This window comes from Sorex fumeus, unplaced genomic scaffold (assembly GCF_029834395.1).
Source record: "Sorex fumeus unplaced genomic scaffold, SorFum_2.1 ptg000171l, whole genome shotgun sequence".
Lineage (NCBI taxonomy): Eukaryota > Metazoa > Chordata > Mammalia > Eulipotyphla > Soricidae > Sorex > Sorex fumeus.
The window spans coordinates 494,166-509,908 of record NW_026606228.1 but is presented as its reverse complement, the minus strand read 5'-3'; the positions used below and the strand labels follow the sequence as shown (position 1 = coordinate 509,908).

General features: G+C 38.7%; 1 protein-coding gene across 1 annotated transcript in view; it reads left to right on the top strand.

Moving 5' to 3' along the window:
* TENM1 (teneurin transmembrane protein 1) overlaps nt 1–15,743 on the top strand; it is a 784,494-nt gene that overhangs the window by 729,051 nt on the left and 39,700 nt on the right. Inside the window, exons 24-25 of the mRNA XM_056107733.1 lie at nt 6,238–6,604; nt 9,004–9,514. Coding sequence (XP_055963708.1) covers nt 6,238–6,604; nt 9,004–9,514 — 878 coding nt within the window. The remainder of the gene's footprint in view (nt 1–6,237; nt 6,605–9,003; nt 9,515–15,743) is intronic.

Here is a 15,743-nt window from a genome sequence, read left to right as displayed (position 1 = left end):
ATCAGTTGCTCATCTTGTTTCTTTTCAATACCTGTTTTATACTCCAAGATTAAATTTACATTTCTCTTCTAAGAATATTCCACACCTTCTTGTGTGTTCCTATGTCATGCTGGCATTTCAAGTTATCCTTGAATTAGCTCATTATGCATCTGTCTTCTCCCACTTGAATTAATCAAAGTTAGGACCTGTATTACATTTATGATAGTGCCAGACACAGAGTGGGCACTTGTGATGCACTGAACTGAAAGGAGACATCTGACAAAAGAGAAATCACTCAATTCCTAATAAGTCTTGGTCTTCTCTGCCAAGAAAATCCCTTGAGGTTGATTCAAATGAGATTACAGCGAGACCAGACATGATGCAGAGGGTATGAAGAAATGTGTCCACTCTTCTAAATGAGCAATTATGAGGTACAGAAAATAAAAGCACATATCTGGAATATGAAGTTACAGATAGTTTCTTTTTCAAGCGATTTCTATAAGCATAGAGTAATCATCCATGTGAAGAACTGACAAGGAGGAAGCACTCAAGGTAGAGGGATGGGTATTTGATCATTGTATAATTGAAACCCAAGCACAAAAAATTGTAAGTCTACAACTGTACCTCATGGTATCTCACTAATAAAAAATATTTAAAAAATTTATGCCTAGATTAAAAAAAAGGTTCCGATGAGCAGGCCTGTAATTTTATGTGTTATTGATTAGTAACAGTTCAAAGTAAGGGAAAATACCCACTTACATTTTAAAGGTAGGCCAATTTAATAAAATTGGTAAGCCAATAATAGTGTAAGTGGTGTACAGTAAGCAAAATACATGAAGATGCTTTGTGGATACTGAAATCTGGAAGACAGACATAAAACATCAACTATATTGAATAGTAATTGGATTAAGCTCCTTATGCCTCTGAAGTTCTATGACTCTGAAACCATTATTAATGTTAAAACCACTTACCATCCCTTATGTTGTTTAGGCAATGGGAAGAATATCTTAATGCTATCTTGTTTAATCCACACAGTAATTCTAAAATATCTATCATTAGTCTTTTTCCTTGTAGCAGATGACGAAATCAGGGACTCAAAGAAGATATCCCATTTGTTCATGGTTTTACACTAGTAAAGAAAGACATATTTAGAGTCTTCAAATTGCTATGTGGGGAGGGGTTGGCGCTGGAGAGATAGTACAGGGGTATTGAATGTGGACAATCTAAGTTCAATTCCTGGCACTGCGTATGGTCTCCTGAGCACAAGCACGAGTAATCCCTGACAGCAGAAATAGGACTGAGCCCTAAGCACAGCTGGTTTTGACTTAATTACCCTCCCCTACCACCAAAAATTGTTAGAGAGGGCTGAAGTACACAAATAATGATCTTTGTCTAGTGTGTTCTATTAAACTAATACTTCAGTCCTTTTCTACTTTAGTCTAATCAAGGGCTCATTTTTAGATATTGCTTTTTCACATGCATGCATTTTCTCCTATAGGATTTGGCAGTTTCACAAACTGCTTCTTAGCTCGAAGTTAGCTAGATATTTAAACCAACCATGGGACTGGCTGACCCAGAGTCAAGTTCCTTCAAGGCAGATTTTCAACTATCAGAGGAAGACATGTACTGTTGAATCTGGAATTCAGACAAAGATCATCTTTATGCTCAGGGTTATTTTTTTTAGGACAGGTTGTTGGGAGATGGGCACATTTCACCAGCTGGCAGCTACACTAACGATTTTAATGCTAGTTTAGCTTTAAAGGATTTGGACATTTCAAACATATGTCCAAATACGTCTTTCTACAAGGTGGAGCAACCACTGCAAACTAAAAGACCAAATGGCAGACTAGAGTGATAGTAGAGTGGATAGAGCATTTGCCTTGCATGTGGCTGACTCTGGTTCCATCCCTGACTTTTCATATGGTCCCCTGAGCAACATCAGGAGTAATTTCTGAGTGAACAGCCAAGAATAACCCCTGATGGGGCTGGAGTGATAGCAGAGCAGGTAGGGCGTTTGCCTTGCACACAGCCAAACCGGGTTCGATTCCCAGCATCCCACATGGTCCCCCAAGCACCACCAGGAGTAATTCCTGAGTGCAGAGCCAGAAGTAACTCCTGAGCATTGCTGTGTGTAAACCAAAATGAAAAAAACAACAACAACAAAAACAAAAAAAATAACCCCTGATAACCACCAGGTATGAGCCAAAAAGGAAGGAAAGAAGGAAGGAAGGTATGGAGGGAAGGAGGGAGGGAGGGAGGAAGAAGAAAAGACCAGTGGTTTACCTGTTGGCTGTTCCTTCATCTCTTACTTCTCCTACTGTCAAAGAAATCGTTTGCTTCCCTCTCCCCTAGAAACCACTTGCACAAATTCTGGCAGCCTCAGTGATGATCTTGTATCCCAGTTCATGAGTTTATAATTCTGGGTTCCCTCTGCAACTGATAATGCTCATTCTGAGTACCTGAATGAACTTAACTATTCCTATCCAAAGGCCAGCTTGTATGTGATGGAAATTCCTGGTTGATAAACACCATGTTTCTGTCATGTGTGACTGAGGCACAAGTTCCCTGAGAAATTACCTGGAAATGGGAATATTCAATATGAGAAAGCTATAGAGGAGCAGATAACCTAAAATAGGTGTAACAGATCCCATTTCTGAAAAGGCATACCCTAGACTACTAAGAGGCCACATATCTTTCATCTGAGCAGATTTCATAGACAAGCTACCCAGGTAAATCAAATGGGAATTAAAGGCATTCTGTGTAGCTAGAAGAGAAAGTGTCTCTGAAGCACAAAGGCCACTTTAGTCACAGGAAACTGCCAGAGGGTGACTTATTTGATGGAAAAGAAAACAAACAGTCACAAGAGCTGGTGTACTTTTGAGGCAATATTAAATCTAATAAACATGACACCAATAGTATTGATTTAAACGAGCTTGAGTGAGTTGGAAAATTCAACAGCTTATCTTCCAACTACCAGCCTTTGTCTCAGAGGCAGCCTAGACAGCAAACAACAGAAGCCAAAACACGCTCATCTCTGCCTTCTGCCAGGTGTGTGCCATCCCTAGCCTCTGCCCTGGCCTCCGCTCTCAGAGTAGGGATAATTAGAACGTCACTTCTGCCAGCTTTGTTTTTTCTGGGTCACTGACTTCAGACTCGATCAAAATAGGAATGTTGTGCAGAAATAAATTCATTTCCTCTTCCTCAGCCAGCCTCCGCTTATTTCCTAGGGGACCACACTCCACAGAACCAATGCACACAGACAGCTTTTATACAAGCATGATTGTAGGAGCATTTCTGGAGGTCCAAAGTGGGGGACGTGAGGCACAGGAGGAGAGCACCTCTGCAGCAGCAGGTGCTCACTCTCCTTCCTGGTGGCAGGACACTGACATGCAAAGGCCTCTGACAGACATGCTGAGAAACACATAATGCACCTCAGCAAAGTGCTCTGGGAGCTGTTAAGGCTGGTGTTTAATGTTTATCCAATAGCCTCCATTTGAAAGGCTCTGTAGAACATGCATAACATAAGCTCAGCTTTATACTCCATTAGCATTCCAATTCCTAGCTGCCCAGAGGCATATGGTACTGACCAGAGCCTTATAGACTTTGTGGAGGTTGAGGGCAAGCAGAGACTTGGGGACAGAATGAGGTTGCTTGGGGTCTGAAAGAGATCCTCAGGGACAGAAGGCAGAGAACACTAAGTGCTACAAGAGAGAGGTCAAAGATAACCTTTGTCTGTTTTACAATATCCCCAACTGCTTTCCATTAAGAGACAGAATTAGGAAGGGGGCTTTATCTCAGACTAAAATTTGTCTATCTCATGATTAAGTAAAGACCTCTTCTAGCCATAAAAATAGTGGGACTCAGGCTGCAAAAACAGTTCATAATTCGTATTCAGACTTTCAAAGCCAGTGAGGAAAACAAAGCTTTTCTGGGGCTTTCTTCACTCAAGGCCAAAAAAAGAGAGAGAGCAATAACATTGCTGTGAATGTTTTGGCCAGGAATGAATGAATAATATAGATTTTTTTCTATCCTTGTCTAGCCTCAGAGAAGATAAATAAAGTACAGAATAAGGGAGCAGTGGGTGAAGATTCTATGTAACCTAGTTCTTGCAGAGGGCTCAGTGATAAATAGTTGCTATCAAGGAGATGTCAGGGCACAAATTGGGCTAACTTCTGTGTCCAGAAAGAAACAAGTGAAGCCATGTTTCATTGCTTTTTATGTCCCCATTGTCTAGCACAACACTTGACACAAGGCACCACACACACACACACACACACATCATCATCATCATCATCATCATCATTATATCATCATATCACCATCCTTATGCTTCTAACTCCTTGACATGTCTCAATTACATCTACAACTCTCCATTCCCATTGTTGCCATTTTACTTAAGGTTGCTATCATTCCTAATATGGACACTTCACTGAGCCTGCTAACTATTGGCCTGCCACCCATCTTGCCTCCTCCTTCAACTATAGAGTCAGTGGCATGACTATGATGCCTTTAGAACCCAATATTATCTCTTTTGGTATTTTCCCAAAGCAAGTTTAAAAAAATTAAACATCTTTATCCCTGAATTACCCTTCATACTAGTATGGAAGACCTACCATAACAAAATCTCATAGACTAGGTGATTTTACCAAGGGAACATCTTTTTTCTCAGTGTTCTAAAATCAAGGTATCAGCAAGTTTAATTTCTCCAGAGGCTTCTCTTCTTGTCTTAAAGACGGTCATCCACCCCCATACTGTGTCCTCACATGGCCTTATTCTCTGTACATACTCATTCCTGGTGCCTTTCTTTTTTATATGGGATTCGAGTATCACCTTCATGAACTAATTTAACCATAATGACTTCCTTTAAGTCTTTATTGCCAAATATAGTCAATTAGGGGTGAGGACTTCAATATGAGTTTATGAGGGACTCAATTCACTCTTTACCTCCTGATTGTCATTGCTTACCACTCTCATACACTCAGCCTGTATTAGCATTTACTGGGTTGTAATTAACCTGGATTGAGCACAGCATCTCCAATCTCTGGACTTTAACCATGTTTTTCCATCCTCAACTAACACCCCTTACTTGTTTCTCTCCTGTAGTCACTTCAAAACCTATTTAGATAGAACCTTCCCTGAGAATTCTCTGCCTCCTAACTCCTTGTCATGCCCTAAAGGCATATTCTTACACCCACTCTGCTGCCTCCTTTGCATAACATGGAGAGTAATCTCAAGTGATTCCTATAAGGGTTCTTTTTTCTAGATCATGGATCATTTGAAAGCAGAAGCTGCATGAGAGTATTCTTTTAAGTTTCCAAAGCCTAGCACAAAGATGAGCCCAAAGAAGGTTCTCAGAAAATATTTAATTAAAAAATAGCATCTTGTTTATTTGCTGATGCTAGGGAGATATGAAATAAATCAGGTCAAGCTAGGTGAGGAGTATATTACAATTTAGCATCCCAAGTCACCTACTAATGAACTCTACCTTACTATTGCACAAAATGAATGCCAACTCAATTATAATGGAAGGTCTTGTCCCCAAAGGTAGCAGATTGAATCAAATCTGGTTTTTCTAGCATCCTGTTTTCCAGCGTATGACTTTGCTTTTACATGTATCTCTGGCACAATAAGATAGTTTTTTTCATATCACAGCAACCAGGATGCACTAGAGCAGTGATCTTCAAACTATATCATGAACCAGATTCACTAGGAGGTTTGCTGAAACAAAGATAGATGATACTTATCTGAGAACTTCTGATTCAGTAAGTAAAGAGTGAAACCTGAAAATTTTCATTGCTCACAAGTTCCTTGTTGCTATGATGCTATTGGTCCAGAAAGCTCTTCTGAAATACAGTGTTTTAAGGTGATTTTTTTCGAATCAAGTCAGTGGACTGATGCTGGTCCACATGTGAAGATAGGTTGAAAACTCCTGGTCTATCACTTTGGTTATAAGTGCGAGTCCATGGAATGGTATGCGGGACAAATACCAGTTCTCTGACATAGAAATGTTGAAGAATACTGCTCTAGAGGATCCTTCTGAAATTATTGAGAGAATTATATTATGGCGGTAATGCCACAAGTGATAATTTTTTCCAGGACATTTAATTTGCTCTCCCCCTCCAATTCTAGCCACATAACATTAATGTGCTGAAATTCATGAGACAGGAGAACAAATAAACCCGTTTTTCTTTTAAGGTAATACATTCCCCTGGAAAAATATTGTAACCTAATGATGTGTATTTGGGATTATTTTTGTAGGTGCGATTAGAGTGGCCAACAGACCTTGCAGTCAATCCCATGGACAATTCATTGTATGTCTTGGATAACAACATTGTGCTGCAAATTTCTGAGAACAGACGCGTGCGGATCATTGCAGGTCGCCCTATTCACTGCCAGGTGCCAGGCATCGATCATTTCTTGGTCAGCAAAGTGGCAATTCACTCCACTCTGGAGTCAGCTAGGGCCATCAGCGTCTCCCACAGTGGGCTGCTCTTCATAGCTGAGACCGACGAGAGGAAAGTAAACCGCATTCAGCAAGTTACCACCAATGGGGAAATCTCCATCATGGCTGGTGCCCCAACTGACTGTGACTGCAAAATTGACCCCAACTGTGACTGTTTTTCAGGTATGATTTTTTTAAGAAATTCACCACCTCCTTTACACTGTTTTCAAAGAAAAAAATATGCATCAGAAAAGTCAAAAGGAAAAGTGTTAACTTAGAAACACTGGTATGAGCTAATAGAGAAAGCAATAGATTTGGGGTAGATTGTCTGTTTGTTGTTCAACTGACTACCTGAAGTGCCTATGAAATTTCTTCTTGACTTATTTCATTTGCTAGAGAAATCACTTGCCTCAGTTACATCTCTTTGTATTTTGAGAATAAGATAAATTTGTCAATATTCTAAGATCATTATCCAAATGTTGAGAGTAATATTATTTGTACTTTGAAGAAAGAGAAATCAGGTCAAACCCACATGTATAACCTCCATGTACTGGTGTAGCTAAAGAAAATTTTCCTTCCCCTAAGAGATTCATTTCCAGATCAGTAGCACATGCTCTTTGAAACTCTAAAGGGCTAGGGACATGGTACATTTAGGGGTTCAGGAACAAAATTAAATCCTGCAGTGGAAGATTCTCTGGACATCAGTCTAATTTTCACATTATTTTTAGTCTTTGAGGGGTGTGGTCATGGGTGACATTACTAGAAATGCTCAGAAGACTGTACAGTGCTAGGCATCAAACCCAAAGCATATGCCTATGACAAATCTCCCAATCCTTGGTTTAATCTTTTAATCCAAAAGTCTCCCCAACACTAATAGTGTTCTTTATTCAAATTAAAATAGGAAAATGGGCGTTTTTCAAACTAGATAATGGAATGGATATTCCAGATCGCACACAGTCCTCTGAATATCAATAGTTACACATGTGACTGGCATGTGGGAATCCTTAAAACTATTTTCCATCCTATTAACCTCTTCATCCAGGCCTGAGTTGTTTTCATAACCTTTGCCTTTGCTTGGAGCAATAGAATCAAGAGTGGGGAACTTGATAGATATGACTTTAGATCAATAACTGTGATGTATTCTGGGTTGTTTAATTTTATAATTAATTTTATAATTTTATCTTTAATTCAAGGTAAATATAATGTTAATGACAGCTATCAAATTTTCATGTTCTTAAAACTTATAATACTTAAAGACTTTGCTTACTTTACAATGTGGCAGGGGGCTTTACCAGAAGAAATATCCCCTAGACACAGTAGGATTTGAAAATACTGTGGTAGATCCCACAAGTGTCAACACACACAAGTTTTTTGGATTTCCAACCAAGTTTTTGTATTTGTCATCATTTGCTTGTTTTGTATCTTACAATACAATAGAGACTGAACAGCAGGATTAAGGATTTCATAAAATTGTGTCAACAAAATTATTGCACATTACTATTCATCTCTGGTAGTACTGACTCAAGAATTTCTAATAATGTATTTCAGAAACATCAAGGGGGGTGTGCAGAGAATGTTAGTTCACTGAATGCTTATTGGAATATCATTACTTTCTAACATAATACATTTTAGGTATGCATCATTGAAAATCCAAATATGTACATACATTAAGTTTACCACTAAAAGTACAATTCTATTTTTCTATGAGAAGGAGCATCTTCCAACAGTTTTCAGGGAACCAGGCAGTGCCAGGGATCAAAATTGAGGCTCCCACATTCTTCTGTCCTTTGAGCCATCTCTCTAACCATAAAAATACAATGCTATACTCCATTCTACAATAGTGCCTTTGTCTTTGTCAGTTTATCCCATCCCTTCCCTCCTCCCTTCTGTTAACTGTTTTTTTGTTGTAATAGTCTACATGGTTGTTTTGAATTTTGATTTTTGTTATTTTTTCTCTAGAAAAAAATCATATGAACACATAGAAATCATATGAAGGGGGCAGAGCAATAGTACAGTGGGTGAGGCAGTTGCCTTGTGCAAAGCCAACCAAGTTTAATCCCTGCCACCCCATAGAAATATCTGAGCAATGCCAGGAGTAATCTGTGATAAGAGAGCTAAGAGTAAGCCCTGAGTACTGCCAAGTGTGGAGAAAGAAAGAAGGAAGGAAGGAAGGAAGGAAGGAAGGAAGGAAGGAAAGAAAGAAAGAAAGAAAGAAGAGAAAGAGAGGGAGGGAGGGAAGGAAGGAGAGAAAGAAAAAAAGTCGTATAAAAGGATGACACATAAAATTATTCTGATACACAGTAATTTCTGTCTATGGTATAATGAGATGCTGTGATGACCATTATTAAAATCATAGTCCTTCGAAATCTAAGCTGCAACCACCAATCTTTGAAATGTGCCTGACAACGTGGTGAATAAAGGTGGGCAGGGGGGCATGGGGGTACTTTAAGGGAAAAACTGACACTGGTGGTGGGACTGGTATTGAACTATTTTATGCCTAAAACTCAACTATCAATTACTTTGTGTAACACCGTTCTTCAATTTAAAAAATTTAAATAAAATTAAATGTTGGTCTTTCACAGGTGATGGTGGCTATGCCAAAGATGCAAAGATGAAAGCTCCTACGTCCTTGGCAGTGTCACCTGATGGTACCCTCTATGTGGCCGACCTGGGGAATGTTCGAATTCGTACCATTAGCAGGAACCAAGCCCACCTGAATGACATGAACCTTTATGAAATTGCCTCACCTGCTGATCAGGAACTCTACCAGTTCACAGTCAATGGGACTCATGTGCATACCTTGAACTTGATAACAAGGGACTATGTGTATAATTTCACCTACAATGCCGAAGGAGACTTAGGGGCAATTACCAGTAGCAATGGCAATTCTGTGCATATCCGCCGTGATGCAGGCGGTATGCCCCTTTGGCTCGTGGTACCTGGAGGACAAGTGTACTGGCTGACCATAAGCAGCAATGGAGTCCTGAAAAGAGTGTCAGCCCAAGGCTATAATCTGGCCTTGATGACCTATCCAGGAAGCACAGGACTTCTGGCTACCAAAAGTAATGAAAATGGATGGACAACTGTTTATGAGTAAGTTTCTAATTTTCAACATGAGCTTTGTCATGTTTTTATTTGAAATTGTATTATAGTGGAAAATGGCTTAGTAATTGCTAAGTGTTGCCTGCTATTTTCTCCTAACAATCACAATATAAAAAATTAAAAAGGAGAAAATTATTCTCAACTCCTAGGGCTCAGACCCATTTCTCCATAGCAGTATTGCAGGGCATAATACTAAAAACATAGACTGAATGACTCAAGTGCAGCACTGCAGGAGACAGGATTGAAGTAAAAGTCCTTGTACTCAAAAAATTATTGCACAGCCTAGAAACAAGGTAAAATTTCATTTAAATAACAAAACTAGAGAATGATTCTAAGGCAGCAAAGAAACAGTGTGGTTTAACAAGTATTTATTGATCCCTGTGGAGCTTAGTGAATGAATAAATTAATGTGTGCCCAGCACAGCCCAATCCAACTCAGTATAAGTTGCTGCAGGAGCAATAGAGAAGTTAAAATATAAGAAGTAGACCCTTGACAGCAAGTGTGAAATGGTGCGGGGCAGAGGTGCGGGCAAACACTGAATAATAGAGTTTTTGCACTCCATTGATTGCTTCTTTGAAATGTAAAGCCAAACACTCCTATACAGGCATAGACCTCACTAGCATCCCTGCACAAATCTTAACAATTGGCACATTTTAGGTCTCCAGACTCAAACTGAGCTCACTTTTTGTAAGCAAGAATTAACACAAGATGTGTAAGCTCTTAGACGATGTCATGATATGGAAATTGTCCTTTCCTTTAAAAGCATGGTCCACCTTGCTTGCAAGGCAATCCCTTTAGAAAGCTAGTCTGTAAGTACACAAAAAGAGCTTTCTTCACAAGGTGAATGTTTAACCAATTTAATAAGAATAATTCATGGAGTCTGAACCCAAAATCTAAAGTGGCATCAATATTGAATAATAAAAGAAGAAATAGTGATTATTAAGTATGAGGGTTTCCATGTGTAGCAATTCTGTGGGGCAGTAGAGTGTATTAATAAAATATAAACAGGGGACTGGAGAAAGGATACAGGGTATGGTATTTGTCTTGCAGGCATCTGACCCATGTTCGATCCCCAGCCAACCTGGTTTCAATCCCTAGCACCCCAGCACTTGAGTCTGACAGGAGTGAGATCCCTAACTGCAGAAGCAGTAGTAAGTTTTGAGCATGGCTGGTTATGGTCCCCAAATATACATATATGTGTATTATATATACATACATATAAATATCCCAGATAGATAGTGTAGTAGATAGGGTGCTTGCCTTTCACACAACCTTCATGAATTCAATCCTGGCACCATATATAGTCCCCATACCCCACCAGAAATGATCCCTGAGAGCAGAGCAAGGAGTAAGTCTTGAGCACACACACCTGAAAACTAAGATGTTCAGTTCCATGAAGGTCTCCTGAGAACAGATACAAAACAATTGGCCTTCAAAGTTTGAATCATTTCCAAAAGAAATGCCACTTATACAAAAGAGCAGGACAGCTATTAGTTTCACTTAGACTAATAATTTCTGTTGTTTCTCTCTATATTTTTACATTTCTCTAATATCTTAATAGCACTGTAGCACTGTCCTCCTGTTGTTCATCAATTTGCTCAAGTGGGCACCAGTAATGTCTCCATTGTGAGACTTCTTGTTACTGTTTTTGGCATATGGAATACTCCAAGGGGAGCTTGCCAGGCTGGAGCAATAGCACAGCGGGTAGGGCGTTTTCTTTGCACATGGCCGACCCGGGTTCAATTTCTCTGTCCCTCTAGGAGAGCCTGGCAAGCTACTGAGAGTATCCTGGTATCATGCCTGCATGGCAGAGCCTGGCAAGCTCCCCGTGGCATATTCAATATGCAAAAAAAAAAAAAACAGTAACAAGTCTCACAGTGGAGACTTGTTACTGGTGCCCTCTCGAGCAAATCGATGAACAAGGGAGGACAGGGTTTTAAATATCATAATAATAATAATAATAATAATAATAATAATAAAATAGCTCTTCACTGAAGTTTTGCTAGTCTGTGCCAAGTCTTGGATAAGGGGTAAATACATAGATCATTATTATCCCCCAAATAAGTGCATTAGAGTACTGCTACAAGTATCCTGTTTCATGGTCAAGGAAGAAGAACAAAATCATGAGTTTGTCCTGATTTAAACAGATATCAGGATTCAAAATCCCACAGTCTGATTTTTTGACTGCATCATTTAATATACTATTCTTAAAAAATAAATTGTCTGATGAAAATTTTTAACATTTTTATGCAAGATCACACTGTAATTAAACTATTTTGAAAGCTAATAGTTGACTTCAGTCAAGGAACAAAAATGACTGAAGTAGTAAATTATTTTCAAAGTAGCTAGATCAGTCATTCATTTATTTATGAAATAATCACATGAACACTTTGAATACATATAATTTTATTTGGCAGTTGTATGCCAATTAAACTAGAGAAAAAAAACATAGACTAACCAGTATAGCCATTCATTTATTTATCCAGCAAGTATTTATGAGAACCTACTATGTGTCGATGAATGTTTTGATGCTAGGGGTATAATCAGAACAAAAAATATTTTTAAAGAAATGTTTGTAGCTTACCCTGTGCTAGATGAAATAAAGGTTTTCTTTTGGCAAGAGAGAGTGTGCGATAGAAAGATGAAAAGTGTCTGCCATAGTGACAGGCTGGAACTGGGGCGTGTACAGGTAGATAGGGTGGCAGGAGGGAAACTGAGGATATTGGTGGTGGAATTTCTGTACTGGGGAAGGAATGGGTATTGGGACATTGTATTCCTGAAACCCAGTCATGAACAACCTTGTAACTGTAACTTATAGTGATTCAATTTAAATATATATTTTATATATATATACATATATATATATATATATAACTTTGACTCATTGGTTAAGAAAGACCTCACTAAGGAGCTGATATTTGAGTATATACCAATAAAGTTGAGAGAGTGACTCATATAGATATCCGAAATTTGGGGCAAGGAAGAGGAAGGGAAGAGAACATTCCCAGAAGAGAGTATGGCAAGTAAAAAGACCCTTCCAGAAAAGCAAATCTAGCATATTTAAGGAAAACCCAGCAGCCATTGTGTGGGGTCAGAGTGTGGATAGTAGAGATCAATGAAGAGTAAATGGAATCCATGAAAAGAACTATTTCGTGCAGGACCTTATCGACCCCTATAAAGGACTTTGACTTGTGCTCTGAATAAGAGGTAGAATGGCTGGAGAGTTTTGCGTAAAGGAGGGATGTGATCTCCTTTATGTTCTTGAATAATCACGAGCAGAAACATATTATATTAGGGAAATGGGGAACATAATAGTGAAGGTGAGTAAGGTAGTTGAAATAATAAAGACAAAAGCTTATTATTCATACCAGAGCATGAGGATGGTAAAAAGTAGTTATCATGATTTTTAGATTGAATCTGGGGAATGAGAAGAAAAGAAAGGTCATAAATAACTTCAAAGTTTTTTTTTAATTTTATTGAATCATTGTGAGATAGTTACAAGCTTTCATGTTTGGGTTACAATCACACAATGATCAAACACCCATCCCTCCACCAGTGCATATTCCCCTCCACCAATTTTTCCTGGTATAACCCCCCTTTCCCACCCTCCCTCTGCCTCCATGGAAGATATGATTTCCTATAATCTCTTTCTACTTTTGGGCATTATGGTTTGCAATACAGACCCTGAGAGGTCATCATGTTTGGTCCTTTACCTACTTTCTTCACACATCTCCCATCCCGAAAGATTCCTCCAGTCATCTTTTTCTTAGTGATCCCTTCTCTATTCCTGCTGCCTTTTCCCCTTTGCTCATGAGGCAGACTTCCAGATATGGAGCAATCTATCTGTCCCATATATCTACTTTCCATAGGTGTCAGCCTCATGTTATGTTGTTTTATACTCCACAAATGAGTGCAGTCCTTCTATGTCTGTCCCTCTCTTTCTGACTCATTTCACTTACCATGATACTCTCCATATCTAGCCATTTATAAGCAAAGTCCATGACTTCATCTCTTCTGACAGCTACATAGTATTCCATTGTGTAGATGCACCAAAGTTTCTTTAACCAGTCATCTGTTCTAGGGCAGTTTGGTTGTTTCCAGATTTTGGCTATTGTGAACGGTGCTGCAATGAACATATAAGTACAGATGTCATTTCTACTGTGCTTTTTTGCATCCTCGGGATATATTCCCAGATAACTTCATATTTTTGGTCCCAATCATCTGAATATTGAACTTTCTGTTTACCCAGATAGGGAAGACTATTATCAGAATACATTATACTTAGGAAGAGGTAAGGAATTCAATCTGGGATATCAACTTAAGTAGAAATCCAAGGGAAAATAAATATGCAATTGGATGTATGAGTTTGGAGTTGATAGGAGAGGCTGGAGATTTGAAAATTGGAGATAAAAATTTGACATTCATATTTGTACTTAAGTACATGGAAGTGATTGTAGACAACAAAGAGATCTCCTGATTATTCTTAAAGCACATCAACATTTAGAGTTGAGGCTATGGAGGGGAAGCAAAGGAGACTGGACAGGAAAGCCCAGGGAATCTAAAAGAAAATTAGGAGAGTGGGGTATCCTGGGAGCCAAATAAAACTGATGATTCACAGAGGAAGGGATGATCAATTATATGAAATACATCAGAGAAGTCAAGTACAATAAAAATTGTTGACTGTCTGACTGTTTGATGTAGAATTGTCAAGATTATTTATCTTGACAAGAGAAGGCGCACAAGGAGACAACATTTTGAGCAGAACAATTGTTTTCATTTGTATAATTTTTTGTATAAAAAGGACAGTGCTACAGGCAGTGATTGTACAAATTTGTATAAATTTGAGTCACACTTTATGGTGTTCAGGACTTATTTATTCCTGGCTCTTGACTAAGAAATCACTCGTTATGGCACTCTAAATATTATGCGGTTCCCAGTATTGAGGAACGTGGGTTGGTCCTGTGCAAGGCAAGCACCCTAGCCACTGCACTATCTCTGAAGTCCCCATAAGCAAAACAGATTTAAGAGAGACTACATATACACATTTCATGGAAGTATTATGCATAATAACCAGTAATGAACCATATGATCATTAGTAGACCAACAAAATGCAGTATGTCAAGACAGTAGAACATTAATCAACTATGAAAAGGAACAAAGTTCCAGTGCTTTCAGCAACATGGAGAACCTCAGAAGTAAAAGAAGCCAGATAAGGAAGAATGAATAGTATATAGTTCCTTTTAAATGAACTGTCTACAAAAGAAAAACCCATAGCAAAAGAAAATATATGAATGCTTTCCAAGAACACGAGCAAGGGAGAGATAAATGAATAGTGAATGAATGCTAATGATTATGAAATTTATTTGAAGACCAATAAAGCATCCTAGAAATTGTTTCTATGGATGTACAGAATATAAATCTACTGAAGTTCATTGGATTGTATACCCCAAATTTATAACTTTTGCAGGTCAGAGAGATAGTACAAGACTTAAGGCACTTGGCTTGCATGTGGTCAATCCCAATTCAATCCCAGCCTTATAAAAGATTCCTTGAGCATACCAGGAATCACCCTGTACACAGATTCAGGAATATAGTCCCGGAGCATTATAAGGTGAGGCTCAAACCCCCAATAAAATAAAACCATCACTTTGGGGCTGAGACTGTAGCTCAGTGTTAGACCACTTGCCTTGCAAATGTGCAGCCCTGGGTTCAATCCCTGGAACCACAAAAATGATAATAGTAAAATTATGGGGCTGAAGTGATAGCACAGGAAATAAGATTCTTTTCTTGCATTCAACCGGCCCATGCCTGATCCCTAGCACCACATATGGTTCCCCCAAGCCCATCAGGAATGACTCCTGAGTACAGATCTAGGAGTAGACTCTGAGCACGTCTGGCTGTATCTCAAAAGCTAATTTAAAAATTGTAAAATAAAATGGTGTTTTTATGGTACATGAGTTATATGATGATGCTTAGTAATGTTAAAGATTAAAGAAACAATACAATTAAATGGATCAGAGAAACTGATATTTATGGAGAACAGGGTAAACCATAATTATTAAAATGATAAAACTAGGAGCTAGGGAGAGAACCGAAAGGTCTAGACTGCATACGTTGCATGCTGGAGATCTTGGTTTGATTCCCAGAAACACATTGTCACCTGAGCACTTCCAAGAGTGATATTCAAGCACCAGGCTAGGAGAACTTCTAGGTGTGGCCC